The sequence below is a fragment of the Suricata suricatta genome, chromosome 10 (assembly GCF_006229205.1).
Source record: "Suricata suricatta isolate VVHF042 chromosome 10, meerkat_22Aug2017_6uvM2_HiC, whole genome shotgun sequence".
Classification (NCBI taxonomy): Eukaryota; Metazoa; Chordata; class Mammalia; order Carnivora; family Herpestidae; genus Suricata; species Suricata suricatta.
Window position 1 is genome coordinate 29,307,371 of NC_043709.1, and position 18,997 is coordinate 29,326,367.

Here is an 18,997-nt window from a genome sequence, read left to right on the forward strand (position 1 = left end):
GAAAAGATTAATAACATATTATGTATAATGAAATAGTACTGAACTACCCAGCTGGGGAGATACTTTCTTGCAAGGTTACTTTCCCCAATTTAAAAGATTATTTCACAAAGAACTTAATTAATGCTTCCCTTTTTTCTATATATGGTAAATCCATAAATGACAAATTCAAAATTTCTGTCAGGAAGAATTATTTTTAGGTCAGCCTTAAGAACAAAGAGGGAGGAGATGAGAGAGAGAAAGAACAACAAAAAAATCCCTTTGATTGTAATCCACACCCTTAACTGATGACCTTTATTGTAATCTGGGCATACAGGAAAAGTACAAATAAAATTGAAACATAATCAGTCTATGACCTAAGTCTGTCTGTCTTTGGTTTTTGTTATTACTAAAATATTAATAATAAAAATACTATTCATAGTTTCCTGATGGTCTAAAAATTTTCAGTTTCTTTCTTGGTCTTCTGCTCTTCTCTTTTTCTCCTGCTTTGGGAAGGTTCTTAAAGGAAGGAAGAGAGTGCATAAAAACAGTAGATGAGATGTCTGAGAATGCACTCACTTGTTTTTAATGGGACGTGAGGATGAGAGGTGTGTCCATGAATCAGAAGCTTCAGTTCTGTATAAATGAGCTGTCCACTAGAGATCTTGGGCCTCCCAAGGTACAGGAAGCCACCAGCTTGGGGAGTTGATGCTTCTGTTGGTAATATAATTTAATTTTAATTCTTAACACGCCAATCCATTTCTTCCGAAAAGCTTCAGTACAGGGTTAGTGGGATGAATAGTAAAAGGTCTCTTAGGTCATATGGATAATACCAGAAAATGACAAAAATAGAAAAAAGAGATAAAGAATACTTACAAACAACAAGAACAACAAGGTACTTGGCTTGGAAGGAGGGCAAAGTTGAATTGAAGACCTAGAACAGGTGCCATAAAACTAAATTATTTAACTAAAGAAATAAAAGGAAAAAAAACTTGTTTGGTCTATGTAGTATATTTTGATTTTTTTAATGGTCTGTTGTGCTTATATTTTGTTATGCTTATTTTTAGTTGAAAAGATGGTTGTAGGATATGACTTTGCTGCATGGTGCAGTAACAGTGGTCTCTAGTATTTAATATGTACAGTCTGGTGTGTGTGTGTGTGTGTGTGTGTGTGAGTGTGTGTGTAGGGGCTGAGGGTGATTATCAGGAGCCTTTCACAAAGATAGTCTTCTTGTGCTTTCCAGATTTTCACCTGATGGAAGGCTAATTGTATCATGTAGTGAAGATAAAACTATTAAAATTTGGGATACCACAAATAAGCAGTGTGTTAATAACTTCTCAGATTCTGTGGGGTAAGTTCATTCTCTTTGTGCATTTTATATGGGTTAGTCTGCTAAAGAGATATTTAATTATTAGGTTCGAATAAAGAAATCTGAAGGTAAAGAAATCAAAATATTAGACTATCTTATTCTTCCCTTCTAGGTTTGCAAATTTTGTGGATTTTAACCCTAATGGTACATGCATAGCTTCAGCGGGTTCTGATCATACCGTGAAAATCTGGGATATAAGAGTAAATAAATTGCTCCAGCATTATCAAGGTACCAATTTCCATGACCGCAGAATCCAGGGGATGCCTGGCCTACTCTGGGAAACTCCTAAACCCACAACCTATGCTTCTCTTAAAGAGAGGCAGGGGCTGCCTTTGAATTGACTAGAGAATAGTTGGTCCCATCAGCAGTGCGGTCTGAGAACCTGGCGTGGATGTCAGAGTGGGGAGGGGGATGGGGGGACCTTAAAGATGATGCCAGCGCTGTTAAAAAAGTTACTTCAAGATGTTCACATGTTGGTTATCTGCATTATGTGAGAGGTCAGGGACAGAAATTGACTCTGAATTCTGAATCAGAAGGGGTTCTGTGAACACAAATAGGTGTTTTAATTAGTAGAAAACAACATCCTACTGTGGCTATGTATTGAAGCTAGAAGAGAAATGAATTGATTTCTTGTTTTTTTTATTGGATTCCTATTAAATCCACATTTTCCTTTTAAAATAAGTATAATATTTACCATGTGGCAGACACTATGCTAAATCCTTACAACAGCCCTAAAGAATATTATTATTATTATTGTTGTTGTTGTTATTGTCCCCATTTTAGAGAGAAGGAAATTAAGGCTTAGGGAGGGTAACTAACGTGGACTAAAATAATGAATGGAGCCCACGTGGGGCTTTCTGTTTACAAAGCACTCGGAAGAACAGCCTTCTGATTGCTGTGTCATACTGCCTCCTATTGGAAGGCTGATGTCCAGAAATGAGTTCTCGGACACACTGGCAACACTATGTGCTCCCGCGAATATACTTCCACACTCTTTACCCCTGAGCCTCAAGCCACTAATTGGCTATGAAATTTCATTTAAGGCTAGGTTGTATACCTTATGTGGGCTGGTGGTAATCAGTTGTTGGTTACATTATATAGGTAATGTATCTGAAGAGTTTATAGTTATGTGGCTGACAAGCTCATCTTTTGATGTCACACGTTCACTTTTACGGTGATTCTGTCTCATTAGCTGGAAATTTAAGCTGTATGATGACAAACTACTAACTTGTTTTAGTGAGCTACATGGAATTTTGGTGTTGTGGAGACACTGTCTCTAATTGATTGTTATTTCCAGCCTAATATTGCTCATAGAGCAAAAGACCATCTTTAGAATTAAAGATTGTCCTCTGAACTTTTTGCTTTTATTTTCTATGAATCAGTTCACAGCGGTGGAGTTAACTGTGTATCATTCCATCCATCGGGTAACTATCTCATCACTGCATCTTCAGATAGCACACTGAAGATTCTGGATCTTGTAGAAGGAAGGCTCATATATACACTTCAAGGACATACGGTATTTGACACTAAGATTTGTGCTTTTTAAAAACTAATATATATTTTAAAGTGTTGATCCATTTTCTAATGTGTCTTTATTATCTTTCCAAGTATAGCACACGTTGCTGGTATCACACACACACAAAAATGTTTGCTTTCAGGGCTTTGTTTTTATCCAGTGGAAGCAACTTTGAGAAGTATTGTTTATTGTAATTCTTGTCAAAATCATTGTGTGTCTTTCGATGGCTGTGAAATTAATCCTCCACTGCTGTCTTCCTCAGTAGGTAATACAGGTTTGACTGGTCAAGTGGCGGTGGATAAGCATTTTCCTTACTTCTGGTCTTTCCCTTCGTGTGGGGGCTGTCCCATAGCTCTGACACTGAGCCTCTCACACCCTCTCCTTGTCACTAGTTTCACTGGTGAGTTTAGAAGGAGAAATTCAATGAGTAGAGCCCTGAGCCTTCTACTCTTAGGAGCCTGTCCTCAGCATTTTTCTGATATTTCTTACGGGCAGGCCTGCCCTTGTCCTGTCTTGCCTATGACTAGGTACTCAAATCTGACTCATTCTGGGATTCAGTTCTAGAAAGCCCATCTACCCACAGGTAAAGCCACATTTTCTCCTTATAAGCTTTTACCAGTAAGAAAGATGATATTCTTGTGTTTTATTTTTCAATTGATTTAGAATCTTGTGGGGAAGAACCTCGCTATTTATTGAGCCTGTTCAATGATACACACACACACATGCATGCACGCATGCACACATTCATCAGCAAATGTGCACTAAATAAAAACTCTAAGTGTATAAAGTAGGTCTCCTTTCCGGGTAAATATTCAAACTTCTCTAAAGTTTTTAGAATGCATCCTGCATTCTCTCTCTCTCTTTTTTTTTTTAAGATGTACTAGTTACTTCCTTTTAACCAAGTATAAGCTGCTTATCTCCAGAAATAGAATATGCTTTGTGGTCTGGGGGAGAAGGGCTTCTTTCTGCCTTCACATATCCTGCCTGGCTTCCTGCTTTGCTTTATCATTGGTCCCGCAGCTGTGTTAGAGCGAAGCAGAAATAGACACTAACCAGCTCAGACATAGGTGTATCCGTGGATTTAGGCTGAATAAACAACCAATAAAAGTGGTCAAGGATTAAAATATCCATGGAAGACATACAGAATAATAGAAAAAAAAAAGATAAGCACAATATTTTGGGAGAAAAACACTGTACACAGTGATGGAATTTTTCAGTCTAAAGGTGTTCATGAGGCTATAATAACCTAAGTCTGTGTGATGATCTACTTGAAGAAAAATGCAAGATGCCCTCCCCAAATTTTTCTTTTATAGGAAAAGCATTAATATCCTGTGTTTGTTTTTAATGTCCTTAGATGTCTTGTGACTTCTCTAACTCCATAGTCCCGGCTTAATTTCAGGTTCTCACTACCTCTCATTTAGATAATTGCAGCAATTTCTTAACTGGCTCCAACCATTCATTCTTACTCCAATTCCTCACGCTCACAGTTGTGACCTCAGTGTTCAGCAGTCACAGCGCTCCTCCTGTCTGTGTCCTGCTGGCAGAACTTGCAGTGGCTCACTGTGGCCCATGTGAAGAGAGGACTCAGGGAAGCCTGTCGTGTTCACCTCACCTGCAGACTTACTCAGTTTCTGCTAGTGGTTTGTTATTCTGAATAAAGAGTTCAAAGCCAGAAGGTTCTGTTTTTTTTTAATTTTTATTTATTTAGTTTTTAAAAGAGACAGAGACAGAGGCAGGCAGGCAGGGATTCTCCCAAGCAGGCCCTGTGCTGGCTGTCAGCGAAGAGCCCGGTGTGGGGCTCAAACTCATGAACCATGAGACCATGACCTGAGCTGAAATTAAGAGTTGGAGAGTTAACCACAGAGACATTCTTATTAACTTATTAACATGTACAAGCTTTTCCTTAAAGGGAAAAATGTGTATTTTCATATTTTTATTAGTATTGCTTTGTAAATCTAGTATCATTTCTATGTATTTAAATATAATTGGGTTGGTGCTTTATCTTTATTCTGCCTACATTAGTTGCCAGCAACTGGATATGTTCTATCAGACTTATTGCATAAATAGGCTATATAGAATAGTATGAAAAATAGTCTTCCTGGCCATGAGTAAAAATCTCCCTTTATTTTTTAGGGACCTGTCTTTACTGTTTCATTTTCAAAAGGTGGAGAGCTGTTTAGCTCTGGAGGCGCAGACGCACAGGTTTGTAAATCTTCCAGCTCCTTCTCTGGTTTGGTTCGGGTAAAGGAATCCAAGACCTCGGCTAAGGTTTTTACAGCCAGCTGTTTTGTGTATGTTAGGACGATTATCAATGAGTGTATATTTTAATTAATGCCAGGAAGTCTGCTGTCTCCCAGCTGAAGTGGTGCCGGTTCTGATACTGTCTGGAACTCAGACAGCAGCTCATCTGGACACTTAATTGTACATGTAACTTCCTGAGACTTCCACGTGAACTAGGCCTCGTCTTTTATCTCTACATCTGGTTTTTCAAATGTTAAGCTCCTCAAGGATGGTGAATATAAATTGTTACTGTACCAAATCTGCATTTTTAAGAAATAACCCGAAGTCCTACATAAGCAGATTTGTTGAATAAGGTAGACTGTCAAAACATGATTTTGAACTTTGAAAAAATAAAAGAATTTTAAGGTAGTAAGTTGTTTCTTAGCATGAATTTTAAACTGATCGTGAGAGCAATTTAAAGTGCTAAATCTCTCCCTTCCACTCTTAAAAAGTAGTATTGTTGAAATACACAGCTAGCCTTCCTATTATAAGAGACAATTATGTCTACTGGTTTTTTTTTAATCAGTTCTGTTGCTTTTACATGTAAGTGGATAACTGCCAATGTACTGATTTTTTACAGGTCTTATTATGGAAGACTAATTTTGATGCCTTGAATTATAAAGATATTATTAAAAGAAATCTCAAAAGATTACATTTTGATTCATCACCACATCTTGTGGATATATACCCAAGAACACCACATCCCCATGAAGGAAAAATTGAGACTATTGAAGTGAGTACTTTTCCCATATTTGTTCTACTATTTGTAAGTGTACATTTTGGGACTATCAGTCAGCTAGGTGCTTAAAATTATATTTCATTCTATAAAACTTAGTTATGTCTTAAAATATCACTTTGAGAAACAATTATGTTCACTAATATAATAAAACTATAAATGATGATAATGTGTAGTACTGCTGAAGCCTCTTGTATTTGCTTCTTGAAGGCCTAGAAATAAAGCTTAAAAATTGTGTCAATAATAACAGGAAATGAAAAATCAAACCTAAGGCCTGTGGTGACCATGAAGCCCGAATTAACTTTATATTCTCAATGTGTTTAGGGATGGTGTGTAATGGCTATCATGAGAACAGGGCTGAGGGCAAGAATTTTTATGATAGTCATTGAAATAGGTATCTTGAAGCTTTTTTATGGCCAAAAAAAAAATCTCAACAGTAAAAAGAAGAGATTTAAGCATTAAACCTGATAACTGAGGCCATTTTACTATTTGCCTTCATATATTTGGAAATATATAATTATCTATTTAGCTATAGGTTTTGTTTACAAGTTCCCTCAGATCCTATAGATTTAAATGTTCAACTCTTTTCAAAGACTAAATTCATCTTTGGTGGATACTTGGCTGGTATTTAGCCTGTTTCTTTCCATTTTGCGTGGTTCTTTGTAAGCCCGTTTGTCTCCCAAGAACTGATATCGGAAATCATTATTACCTGTTTATCTGAATCAGTTTTTCATCATCGACAGAGCCTTGCTTGGCTTACAGAGTAGCTGTTTTGAGTTAACACTTACTCCTGAATGGCAGTTCAGCCACCACCACTGTTTATACCGTGGTTCCTGCTCCCTTCCACGGTCCCTGCGTCTCCACCCCAGTCAGTCCTTGGATTCTTTGATTTGGGTATCCTTGGTCTTGGTTTTTCTGTGACCTCAGCCATTTCTCTCAGTCTGTGTGTGTGTGTGTGTGTGTGTGTGTGCGTGTGCGTGTGTGTGCACACATTTAAGTTTTTAAAGCTTTTAAGGTTTTTTCTTTTTTATTCTAGATTTTGTTAAGTCTAGCCACATTTAGGGATTTCTGTCCTAGTTTTTTCTTGCTTGTGCTTATTTTCAGTTCTTTGCTATAATTTTTGTCCTCTCTTATCTTCTAACCATCTTTCCAAAAGTTCTTCTAAACAAAGTATTTAGTGCCTGTTTGTGCTATTGTATCATCATTATTTTTATATCATTTTTTTATATCTTTGAAAGAAAGAAGGTAACATAACTTGTGGTTTATCACATTTTTGTTTTCATTCTCTACAGTGATCAATGTAATTGTTGATTCCCTGTGTGATCACATGTACTCACATAAAATATTTGGGAGACATATTTTAGGTTGAGTCCTCTCTTGTTTTGCTCCCAGCTGGTTTCAGTGACTCCCGGCGTGTTTTATTCTGGTGTCTCTGGGGCTTGGCTGGGCTTGGTCCTCTGCGCTGCCGCCCTGTCATCCACTCAGCCGCCTGCCCGGAGTGGTGGCGGGCAGAGCCCCAGGACCCTGCCTCCCCAGTCCGCCATCTCTACACGGCACCACACCTCGCCGGCGTGAGAGAGCCGAGGCATTCTCACGGTGACTTGCTGTCGCCCCGCCCACTGGAGCACGCTGGGCTTTCTCTGCAATGTCGGCAAGTTGTCCGAGGAGCGCTGCCTGACCCAGCAGCCGGAGAGCAGTAGAAGCGGCCGGGCTGCTTTGGTTGGCCAGGCCAGGGCGACCCGGGCCGCACAAAGCCACCCTCAGCCATACTTTTCACTTGTACACTTGAAAAATCTACTAAAAACCAACTTTTCATCTTGGAATTCGAGTTCAGTTATACTGAACAGAAAGGTGAGCACTGTGACTGAACATGTTCGTGGCCTGGAGAATGTCAGCCTCCGTGTACCCAGTTTCCATTACCTGTCAGCACTCACACTTGCTTAAATGAAGTACACGGTATGATGTTTATTTGTAAAACATCCTCCGTTCGTGTTACATAAAATGCCATCAAAGCGATAGGATGCTGCGTATGAACAACCAACTGTTTGCTTTCTTCTTTCTATAAAGCTCTTATGATAAAGCACAGGTATAAAGTTTTCTGAAAAGAGGACATCGTTAGTATTACAAACAAATGTTAAATACCAGATTTTTTTGAAGGCTCCAAGTTAATGTCTAGAGATCTCTCATAGAACCAAAAAACTATCAGTTTAAAAAATCACCTAGAATGAAAGAGTAGGAATTATAATAGAAGTCATACTGTATCCACTTATGATTAGTAAATTTTACTTTTTTTTTTTTTTTTTTTTTTTTAGAGACAGTGCAAGCAGGGAAGGGTCAGAGAGAGAGGGAGGTACAGAATCTGAAGCAGGCTCCAGGCTCTGAGCTAGCTGTCAACACAGAGCCCGACGCGGGGCTCAAACCCACAAACTGTGAGATCATGACTTGAGCCGAATTCGGATGCTCAACTGACTGAGCCACCCAGGCGCCCCAGTAAATTTTACTTTGAACTAGTGAATTTGGTGGACTCATTTTTTCCCAGAGGTTTAGGCAAGTTCAACTTCCATATGCTGCTTAGGAAATATTTGGAAATTAGAAAACCCTTTTTTTTTGAGGTCAGAATTCATGATTAATAGGATGAAAAGGTATTATTAAAAGATGTGGGAAAAATGGCTTCTAAGTGAGCTAATTAATTTCCCTAACTTGCTCTTTCTACAGTAACCATGAGGATTCCATTTCTGAGTCTGAAACCTCATTGTATTCCCAGATTTATATTTTTTATGTGTCTTCTATGAGGCTCATTTGAATGGCACAATCTCAGTCTTCTGGGTGAAATGGTGCAGCCTTCTGCAAAAGCCCCTGTTTGCCGGCTCTGTGTGCTCTACTTGTTAGAAGGTGGGGCACCCTGCCGAGTTGTAGCCCTTGGAGACCAGTGGACCAAACTCATCCCACATGGACAGAGAGGGTGATGGCAGGCTACTTTTAGAGTGAATGAGAGAAGGCCATGTGTAGGAAGGCGTGAGGCATGCAATGCTAGCTTCAGCTGTGTGAAACAGACCCCTCCTTTGGCCTTTCCGCTGATCTAACTGCAGATCCTTTCTAGCACTCCTGGCCTAGGCATGCCATCTTTTTTTTCTAATATGTATTTAAAATTTTTATTTTTAAGTAACTTCTAAACCCAGTGTGGAGCTTGAACCTACAACCGTGAAGTCAAGAGTTGCACGCTCTAGGGACTGAGCCAGACAGGCACTCCCATGTTAAATGAAAATATAAGAAGAGCTTCTTTCTCGTTTTGGTGGAAGAGAAGCCAAATTTGAAAACAAGGTGTCCTAACTCTGACCACGCCGTGCTATGACACATCATTAACTTGCGCTGGCTTTATCCTCTTCGAACTGGAATGAGCTGCATCACACAGCGCTGCTCCCAGACAAAATCAGACTTTCCTTCTGGAAGGGAACGTAGTGTATGTGCTGCACTCTAGGCTTCTGCATATTTTAATGGGAAGACAATAAAGCCCATGTAAGGGCAATAGGCAGCAAAATAGTTATTCTAGGAGAATTACAGAATATTCTTGGAAGGGATTATGGTTAGTTAGCTAAAAAGTATTTTTTAATGAAATAATTGTTCTGGTGACTTTTAATTTTATAATGGTCATTTGAGATGAATTTGATCTATAAATTTCACTGGAAATTCTGTGTGATATTTAACAGGTAGGAAAAATTCCTTTAACTTAACCAAATATCTATATAATAGTATTATGTGATAGTCTGGCCATAATTCATTGTTGAAAATTGATCAATTAAAAACATTTTCTTAATATTTATTTATTTTGAAAGAGAGAGAGAGAGAGAGCAAGCAGGGGAGGGGCAGGGAAAGAGAGACAGGATTTGAAGCAGGCTCCAGGCTCTGAGCCGCCAAAATAGAGCCCAATGCGAGGCTCAAACTCATGAACTGTGGGATCATGACCTGAGCCAAAGTCAGCCACTTGACCAACTGAGCCAGTCTGGCACTCCTGAAAATGGATCAGTTTAAGTCTTCAGGTCTGTGACTGGGTTTTTATTTCAATCTTCTCCTCAGGTTGATAATTTCAGGTATCAAATGACCACTTCTCTGCAAATTGTGTGTTTGATTTCTAGCTGTGGCATATGTTCATGTTGTTTTGGGCCTCAGTAAATGTTTTTCAGAGATTACATAATAATAATAATATCAATAATAAAAATACTGAATGCATATCAAGTTATTCTAATTGGCTTGTATAAACTGTCATTAAATCTTCCTTAAAATTCTACTAAGTACAATCTTTATTCCTTGAGAAACTGAGGCACATGTAAGTTAAAGCTTAAAGGCAGCTAAATGGCCATACTAGCATTTCAACCCAGGCACACTGGTTCCATTTTATGCTTTTAACCATTTTTATGGAATGCTTCAAAATAATCAAAATTAAATTTTGTTCTGTTAACAGAGAATGAGTATCTATGTGCTCGACATTGTACTAGCTGTAGAGTATGCAACAAAGAACAAGACAGGCATATTCCTTGCCCTTCAAAAGTTGTTAGGAGCAGTCCTCATGCTCCTTACAGAGCCGCGGAGCGGGTGGGCGTGGGAGGGCTCTCGCGCATGAACCCCTCAAAGGGACGCCTCTGTTCAGTGATGGGACACCCTGCCCTCAGTATGCAGCCCACTCCATGTCAAGGTGACCGTAGTTATTACAGGGTCCTTCCCTTTAATAAGGACGGAGAGCTAGAATGTACTGTTATATTCCTGGAGGTTAGCGGGCGAAGAACCTAACTGGAGGCATCCCCCCTCCACATATTTTCTTTCTGAGAAGACTGTAAGGTTTTACTTAGTAAGAACGCCCCGCTCCATTTTAATGTGTCAGCAACTTGTTAGTTACATCAAGAGCCTTCCAACTTGTAGAAAGAAGCGCAACGATTTCTCCATGAGAGAGGCTGTTTCTATGGGACTTAGACTTTCTTTTGAACGGTTCCAATTTCAGACGGTAAAACCAGATTGTAGGTTTCCTAACTAAATGATTTCATATGTACACTAGGTGGCAGTAGATAAAAGAGAATAAAAAGTCCGCAAGTCATCTCTCCGGACGGCTAGTCTGAGACTGGAAGGAAGGGGATCCCTCCTCAGGGGTCTTGGCTCCCGGCATGGACTCAGCTGATAGAAAGGGGCTGGTTTCTGCTGTCTGGAGCAGCCAGAAAGAAGCCAAGGTGCTGGCAGGCTGAGCCTCCTTCGCTTGCTAACCCTCCTCTGTGGTGCGAGCATTCTGGGGCTGCCCCTTTAACACCCGTGGCTGGGGCATGATGAAGGCCTCTCTGCGTTCCCCAAACGATAGCTTTACCCACCAAACATGGCAGGTGCTCTTAAAATCATTCTGCTCCTCTTCCCGAGGGCTCGGCTCTGGTCACCCCCGTCCCGGGCGGTGTAGAGGTGTCCTCACTGTTACCCTACATGCCTCGGTCCGATTCGCCTTGCTACAGCACACAGCACATTGTAGGCTCCAACATTCCCTCACCCGTCACAGTTTGCCCTTGTCCCCTCTCCCATTACTACCCTGCGCAAAAGTATCGCATTGGCATTCTGCCTCTGTGCTCAGGAGTTCTCTTGCCCTCATCTCTGTCTCTCCGCTTTTGTTTTCTAGACCTTTCTTTCAAAGATCCATCTTAAGCACTTCCTGTGTTTTCTCCATAGGAAAGATGTTCTCACTAAGTCAGCAGTTTCTTCTTTGAGGTTCTTGTCTACCCATTGCTGGTACCATTCATTTGATACAAAGTTCTGCTATCTTTGTTGCCCTTGGCTAACAAAGTTGTATTCACAATCTTTAATAAATAATTGATGATGATGTGGTTTTATTTTTTATTTTTTCCTTTGATCTTCTGGAATATTCTGAAGTGGCCTTCCTCGGAAGTCACGGGCAATCTAGTTAATTATTCCCTTGATTTCCTTTTTTATGTACTATATATATTTGAATCTATAGTTTGATGTTATTTACTTTTAGATGGTTTTAAACTTTATACAAATGAAGTCATACTGAGTACATTTCTCTATAAACTGCTTTTTTGCTTAACGTTAAAATCCTGAGTCCTATGTGTGGATTCTGAATTCATTCATTCATATGTTGTTGCATATTGTATTTTATCTTCACGGCTGAGTAGGATCCCAGTGAATTTAGCACAGTAGTAATTTGCATGATTTATGTGTTTTTTCTATCGTGGATGAACATTTGCGCATCTTTGGTTGTGTGTTTCTCCCACCATTGTAAACAGTGCTAATATACACAAGGTTGGCATCATTTCACATTTTTGGAGCCTCATAGGTGTTCAGTAGTATTTTGCTTTAATCTGTTTTAATTACTGATGTTTTTGAAAATCTCTTTTTTTAAAAAAAATATTTTTTTACTGTTTGTTTATTTTTGAGAGAGAGACAAAGAGAGACAGACACAGAGTGTGAGCAGGGGAAGGGTAGAGAGAGAAGGAGACACAGAATCCAAAGCAGGCTCAGAGCCTGACACGGGGCTCAAACCCACAAACTGTGAGATCATGACCTGGGCCGAATTCGGATGCCCAAATGACTGAGCCACCCAGGCGCCCCTGAAAATCTCTTAATATGCTGGTCAATTGTTAGGTTTTGTCTTCCATGATTTTTCTCTTGGGATCACTGTCTTTCATGTTAATTTGTAGATGTTTAAGAAAAACGTACTTTTTCAGTTTTAGACATCATAATCTATCCTCCTCTTCCGTGTTCTGATGGTTAACTTTATGGTGTCCATTGTTAAAAAGAAATTCTTGATTTTGATGTAATCAGATACATCAATTTTTTAAAAATTGGTTGTTATAATTTTTTTATTTGAGAGAGAGAGAGAGAAGAGGGAAAGAGGGAGAGGGAGAGGGAGAAGGAGAGAGAGAGAGAGAGAGAGAGAGAGAGAATCTTAGGCAGGCTCCACACTCAGCTGGGAACCTGGCATGGGCTTCAGTCCCATGACCCTGGGATCATGACCTGAGCCCGGGCCAAGAGCCAGACACTCGAGTACTGACTGAACGACCTAGGCTCCCCTGGTTAGGTCTTCTTAAATATCTTACATTATTTTATTATATTTCCCATAAGATCTTCCAAACCTTTGTGTGTTTATTCTGATGTATTTACATTTTTATGGTATTGTACATGGTATCTTTTTATCCTTTAAAGTTTTTTTTAATTAATGCCCAATGTGGGTCTCGAACTCACCACTCTGAGATCAAGAGTTGCATGCTCTCCTGGCTGAGCTACCCCATAAATATACATTTTCTGCCTGTGTGTTGAAGGACAGACAGGCACTTGCTTGTGTGTATCAATTTTGGATCTTTCTAACGAGTCAACAGTAGATTCTCTTGGAATTTCTCTGTAGATAATTATGTATAAATAAAAATTTTATTTATTTTGTTCCAATTCTTACATCTTAACACCTTTTATTTCCTTTTCTTGTTTTAATGAACTGGCTAGGACTTTTTTCTGCATCTTCTGAGGTGGGTCATTTTATTTTATTTTAAAAAATCTCTTTATAGGTGAATTATATTGATTTTCTAATGTAAAATCAACTTTTTATTCCTGGGATAAATTCAACCTGGTCATAATGATCTTTTCTTATACATTGATAGATTTGATAGGCTAATATTGTGCTTAAAATTTTTGTATTCATGTTAATGAATTTAGCAATATATTTTCATTTTAGAATCTATTGGGAAATACCCTCTAGGTTGTTGCAAATAGCATTCAGTTTTTTATGGTAGAAAAAAACTAATGGTAACTTTTCTTGTATATATACACAGATTAATCCAAAGCTTGAGGTAATCGATTTGCAGACTTCTTCTCCCCCTGTTGTGGACATCGTTTCTTTTGATTCTACTACAGTAAGTGTTCTTTGACATTTAAGGGGCTTTAATTATTTGACAAAATCCATTTTCCTTAAAAAGTGTGTGGGAGAGGAGATAAAAAATGAGCTAAATAGCCTAACATTTTAGCATTAAAAAAAACGTACAAAAAGTCATATTTGCAATGTGTCTAAATAGCCACAAGGGGGAGCAGTACCAACTTTCAGGAAAGCCTTTACTTTGATGCAGTTGTGCCCAGTCTAACCTACTCGTTTTCTTATTTCCTAGCAGGGTGCTATCGAAGTGACATTTCACTTTGTTGTCACAAAATAGATGTTCTTCTCTGTTAATTACCTTTCAGAGACGCTAAACTCGCTTCTAGTTTCTCCTTAGAAGTTATAAGAAAAGTAGCCATTTCCCTTTGTACCTGTTGGTGGATTATCCAGAGATTAAGTATTTCTGGTATTTGCAAGTTTGTTTATAAAAACTACACACATGTAATTCATTTACTCAGTGTAAAGTCAAAGATTTAGACTTCAGTTGGAGACTGTTAGCCTTTGCAAGGCAAATCATTGCTGCCATCAGTTCCTGCTTCTCAATGCAAAACTAGTCCTCAGAATGAGTAGGAGGAATTGCATGCGTGGCCTTTGCTGACACTACTCTGATGATGTCAGTATAGTTAAATATTTCGGAGGGATTATTAATGTGTGGACGAGAAAGCCAACAAACCAAAACACTTGACGTTATGACATTGCACACTTTACAGCAGATCTCAAGAACAGTATTTTTTGTAGAATAATTCTGCAGAAGGACCAGTCCATCCTGAATCTATTCTGTACCAGAAAAATCTACTTACTAAAGGGTTCTTTCAGTGTCAGTCCCAGCCAGAGAATACTCCTAGATCGCTCGTAAGAAGTTCCCCCGACAAGAAATCAGCGTGGGGGGTTTGGGAGAGGAAGAGTAACCAAGGGGACGGTTGTCGAAGGGCAGGAGGTCTGGTGATCGGGGGTGACACCTGGAACCTCGGCAGGCCTGTGGGCTTGCCTCGTACAGCATTCATGTTCGTAAAACATCCCTCCTGGCACTTCTGCATTAGTAGCTTCCGTATGACATTAACAATTAGCTAGACATCCAATTCTTGCCACATTGATTGGTGACTTGTAATAGTGCTCAGTACATTTATGTTTGTTCAATGAATTACTCAAAAGGAATGCTGTTGAAACTTACAAATTCCAGTGAGTTGGGTTCTTGCCTCTGTAGTGAGAGCAGCAAGAAAGATAGGTGGTTTCTGAGATTTGACGCCTTCTTAGGAGGTTGTCAGTCCATAAAGTCGGGCCAGCCTGGCCCAGAAGATGTCACAGATCAGCAAAAATCTCTGGTCTACAGTCCTCCTGCCAGCGCCCTTCACACTTGACAAAGCCTCATGACCTGAAGAATCCAGGTGTTTTTGAGAATGTGCTGTGTAAATGGCATAACTGCCACCTAGCGAGTGACATCAGGGTGTCTGTCCCTGGATGCTAATCCAGAGTTGCACAAGTCACCTAGTCCATGTTATAGGACCTTACCTCAGGGACATGTGGGACTCTGAGAGGACAATTTTGTATGATAAATAGGCAACAAGTTTGCAGCTATGCTACAAAACTAATGAGATTAAGAGTACAATTATTGTTCACATAAGGGATAATATTAGGTGGGATTATATGAAATTGCCAATTTGTAGGCAAAAATGGTCTAATGTCAGTGATTTCCCATGGCTCAACCCAATATGTAAATATTACAAGGAGGACTGTACTGTTACTTTGAGTTGTGTGCTTGATACTTCATACAAGTAAAACGAGAGCATATTTGCTCTAAACTAGCAAATGAAGGTGAATGAAGTGCCATGTAGGTAGATTCTTTTACAATCTGTACAACGGCTGGTTGCCTTGAGGCAAGGTGTGAAGACTCCTGACGAGACTTAGTTTACTGGGGCATTCTCTGCAGACTTAACTAGATGCTCATAAAACATCTTTTTATAGGGGCGCCTGGGTGGCTCAGTCGGTTAGGCGTCCAGCTTTGGCTCAGGTCATGATCTCACGGTTCGTGGGTTCGAGCCCCAAGTCGGGCTCTGTGCTGACAGCTAGCTCAGAGCCTGGAGCCTGCTTTGGGTTCTGTGTCTCCCTCTCTCTCTGCCCCTCCTCCTCTCATGCTGTCTCTCTCTGTCTCTCAAAAATAAAAAAACATTTAAAAAAATTAAAAAAATAAAATGAAAACATTTTTTTATAAAGAATATCTTTAAAGCTTCTTCCTTTAAATTGTCAAGGTATATATCTTTATTTTAGCTCATTGATAGGTAAGTGGTTAGAAAACTACAGTGAGGGGCGCCTGGGTGGTTAAGCGTACGACTTTGGCTCAGGTCATGATCTCGCAGTTCGTGAGTTCGAGCTCCGCATCAGGCTCTGTGCTGACAGTTCAGTGCCTGGTTCAGATTCTGTGTCTTCCTCTCTCTCTCTCTGCCCCTCTCCTGCTCGTGCTCTGCCTCTCTCTCAAAAATAAAATAAACATTAAAAAAACTATGGTGCAGTCACTTTAAATATTCATGTTCCATTAATCTACTGGTAAGTCTTAATCTGTAGCCCCCTCTGTACTTTGGCTGCTTTTCTCTTGCTTCTGCACAACAAACCAGGCATAATTGTAGAGGAGATTTGTTTCTACTCTGGCATGAAGCACAACTGCATTCAGTATTTGTGATGTGAACTTTGCATGTCATTATAATTTTTAAACCCAGAGAAATATTAGAAGCCAAAATACACAGTATTTAAAGGTGGCTTAGGATTTTGTTATTGTGATTACTCTTTATTTGGGGGATTTATTTGTTTGGTTTTTGTAGAAGACTGGAAGAAATTTTCCTTAGAATTCATTTTCAAGATGAGACATACAAAGATTACTCTTTAAACCTTAATTTGTCAAATTTCCTAGTAGGATAAGAGCAAATTTGTTATGATATAGGGAACAGTTGGCTTCTATTCCTTCTTTGACCTGATTTACTATTACATTCAGGATGATTTTTAGATCTGAGAATACTGATATCTAGGCTCTGGTGCTTTCCTACTAGAGAGAAGAAATCAAGGCGTACAGTGTAACAGTTGGTAGCTCTGTGGCCTGCACATGTGCCTGTGATGCCAGGCAGGAGATCTGATACACTATTTTGGTATCAAAATAAGCTATTACCAACCTGCATTTTTAAAGCTTAATTGTTTAACAAAAAAAAAAAATAAAAAAGGAGGAGGCTGATTGTGAAGGGATAGACTGGCTGTCATATAGATATAGTTTTAAAATGTTGATCTCAAATTCCTGAATCTTTATTCTCATTACGTTGTTACTTACTAATACTGATTTTCTAAGGGTTTTCCAAGATTTCATGGAGCTTTTAATGTTTTCATTTATTCAGTTAGAACTAGACCAAGATTTTGTCATCCAAGTTGTACAACAGCATTTGGCATCATCATTGACATGTGATATGGGGTGTTCTAGACCCTTCCCCATCATTACTCCTCCCCTGAAAAAGGCAGAAAAGAGAAGAATTTCTCTTCTGAATCCTAATGTAAAGTCTTTATAAAAAACAATACTGATTATAAACAATTACTGATTTATTGGTTTTAAATACTCTAGTGTTATTAAAATATTTTAGGTAAACTATATTCCCGAGTTTTGATGTGTTGATTTTACTGTTATTTGTCCTATAATTGATAGGATTGAAATTGGTAATCTTGCGTGTGTTCCTCTGATTGATTGTCAAAACACTGGACTCTTCTCTGAGAATCAAAACAGCATTCTCATCCTCCCCCTGCCCGCTGCGTAGAATATGAATGTAACGTGGGTGCCTCTCTTTAGAATTGGAGACAGTATTTCAGGTCAACTAAATCTTTATAATAAACAGAGAATTGGCTATTATATTGTAGGGGGAAAATCCAGGGTTTGGTTACTCCATCAGTCAAAATATTTAAAACTGTAGTTCATGAAAGCATTACATGAGATGCTCAGGGGCCTGTCAAACTGCCCACCTGACTTCAAGAAACAGCCTAGCCCAGTTGAAATAAGAGTTTAAGAAATAAGTGGCAGTTTCAATATACTAGATGAAAAGTGTGTGTGATTGTCATAAGACATGATTGATAGACGGATTCTGGAAAGATCACTTATGGGCTGGAGAAAGCCAGAGGAATGCTCTAGGAGGAAACTTTTGACCAGTTCTTGACCTAACCAGAGTTGAGTAGGATTTTGATAGGAGCATTCCAATTGGGGAAAGCAAAGTTTAAGCAGACGCATCAGAAATAATTGGAAATGCGTACCATGGTAATGAAAGTACATCAGTCTAGTTTGGGATCTTCAAGTTGCTTGACTCAATGGCTAGCCCGGGCAGCGGAGTGCCAGGCATATGCCTGCTCACAGCACATGTGTCTCTCAGTTCGTACCTAGTGAGTAACCGTTCCGTGCCACTCACTATTCCTGACTTCAGAAAAAGCGAACAATAATACCTGCCCCAGAGAAGCCAGCTTTCAACATTCTCGTGGGGAAGACAGGCAATTCACAGATTAAAAGATAGACTGTATAATATAATAGAGCCAAGTGCATATAGGCTAAAAAAATGCAAAGGTAGAAAAAGCACCGAAGGCAGACAGGACTAATGGTGTGTTTTAGGTAGTATGTTCAGGACAAGAGTCATGCAAGAGGTGACATGGGAGGAATGACGGGAACGTGCCATGTGGGTATCTGGGAAGGCACTCCAGGCCAGTGGGAGCAGTGCGAGAAGGCCCGATCGAGAGTGAGATGGGAGCCTCCAGAGGCTTCCTTCACAGGGGGACTTGTTTGACTTCAGTTTTAACAGGTTCTCTGTGGTTACTGCCAGGTCGAGAATTGCCTGGGGGTGGGGGCTGGAGAGGACAAGAAGATTTGCTGGGTAGGAAGCTAATGAACAGTCAGCCAAGAGGCCTTCCTTGACCCACGGTAGTAGCAGAGGAGGTGTTGATAAGTGATCCATTCTGGATGTATTTTGAAAGCAGAGCCAAGACGATTTCCTGACAGGTTTGATGTCAGCTGTGGGATTCCCTGTCTCCTTTCCCCAGGGACAGTAACGTATACCCTTGAGGAACCTCAGGGTAGCTGAGATGATCTCCTGGCTCTGCATCATTTTGCTGGAGGGGTTGCTGAGGAAAAGAACTGTGGTTTTACCACGTCCTTTTTTAGGCTCAGGAAAGTGATCAGTTGAATCCGTGCAGGAGATACTCTGC

At 39.7% G+C, this 18,997-nt stretch overlaps 1 protein-coding gene across 2 annotated transcripts in view; it reads left to right on the plus strand.

Moving 5' to 3' along the window:
• POC1B (POC1 centriolar protein B) overlaps positions 1-18,997 on the plus strand; it is a 92,732-nt gene that overhangs the window by 39,094 nt on the left and 34,641 nt on the right. For both annotated transcript variants that reach the window (XM_029953803.1, XM_029953802.1), the window contains exons 5-10: positions 1,220-1,327; positions 1,458-1,573; positions 2,728-2,861; positions 4,995-5,063; positions 5,722-5,874; positions 13,689-13,769. In XM_029953803.1, coding sequence (XP_029809663.1) covers positions 1,220-1,327; positions 1,458-1,573; positions 2,728-2,861; positions 4,995-5,063; positions 5,722-5,874; positions 13,689-13,769 — 661 coding nt within the window. The remainder of the gene's footprint in view (positions 1-1,219; positions 1,328-1,457; positions 1,574-2,727; positions 2,862-4,994; positions 5,064-5,721; positions 5,875-13,688; positions 13,770-18,997) is intronic.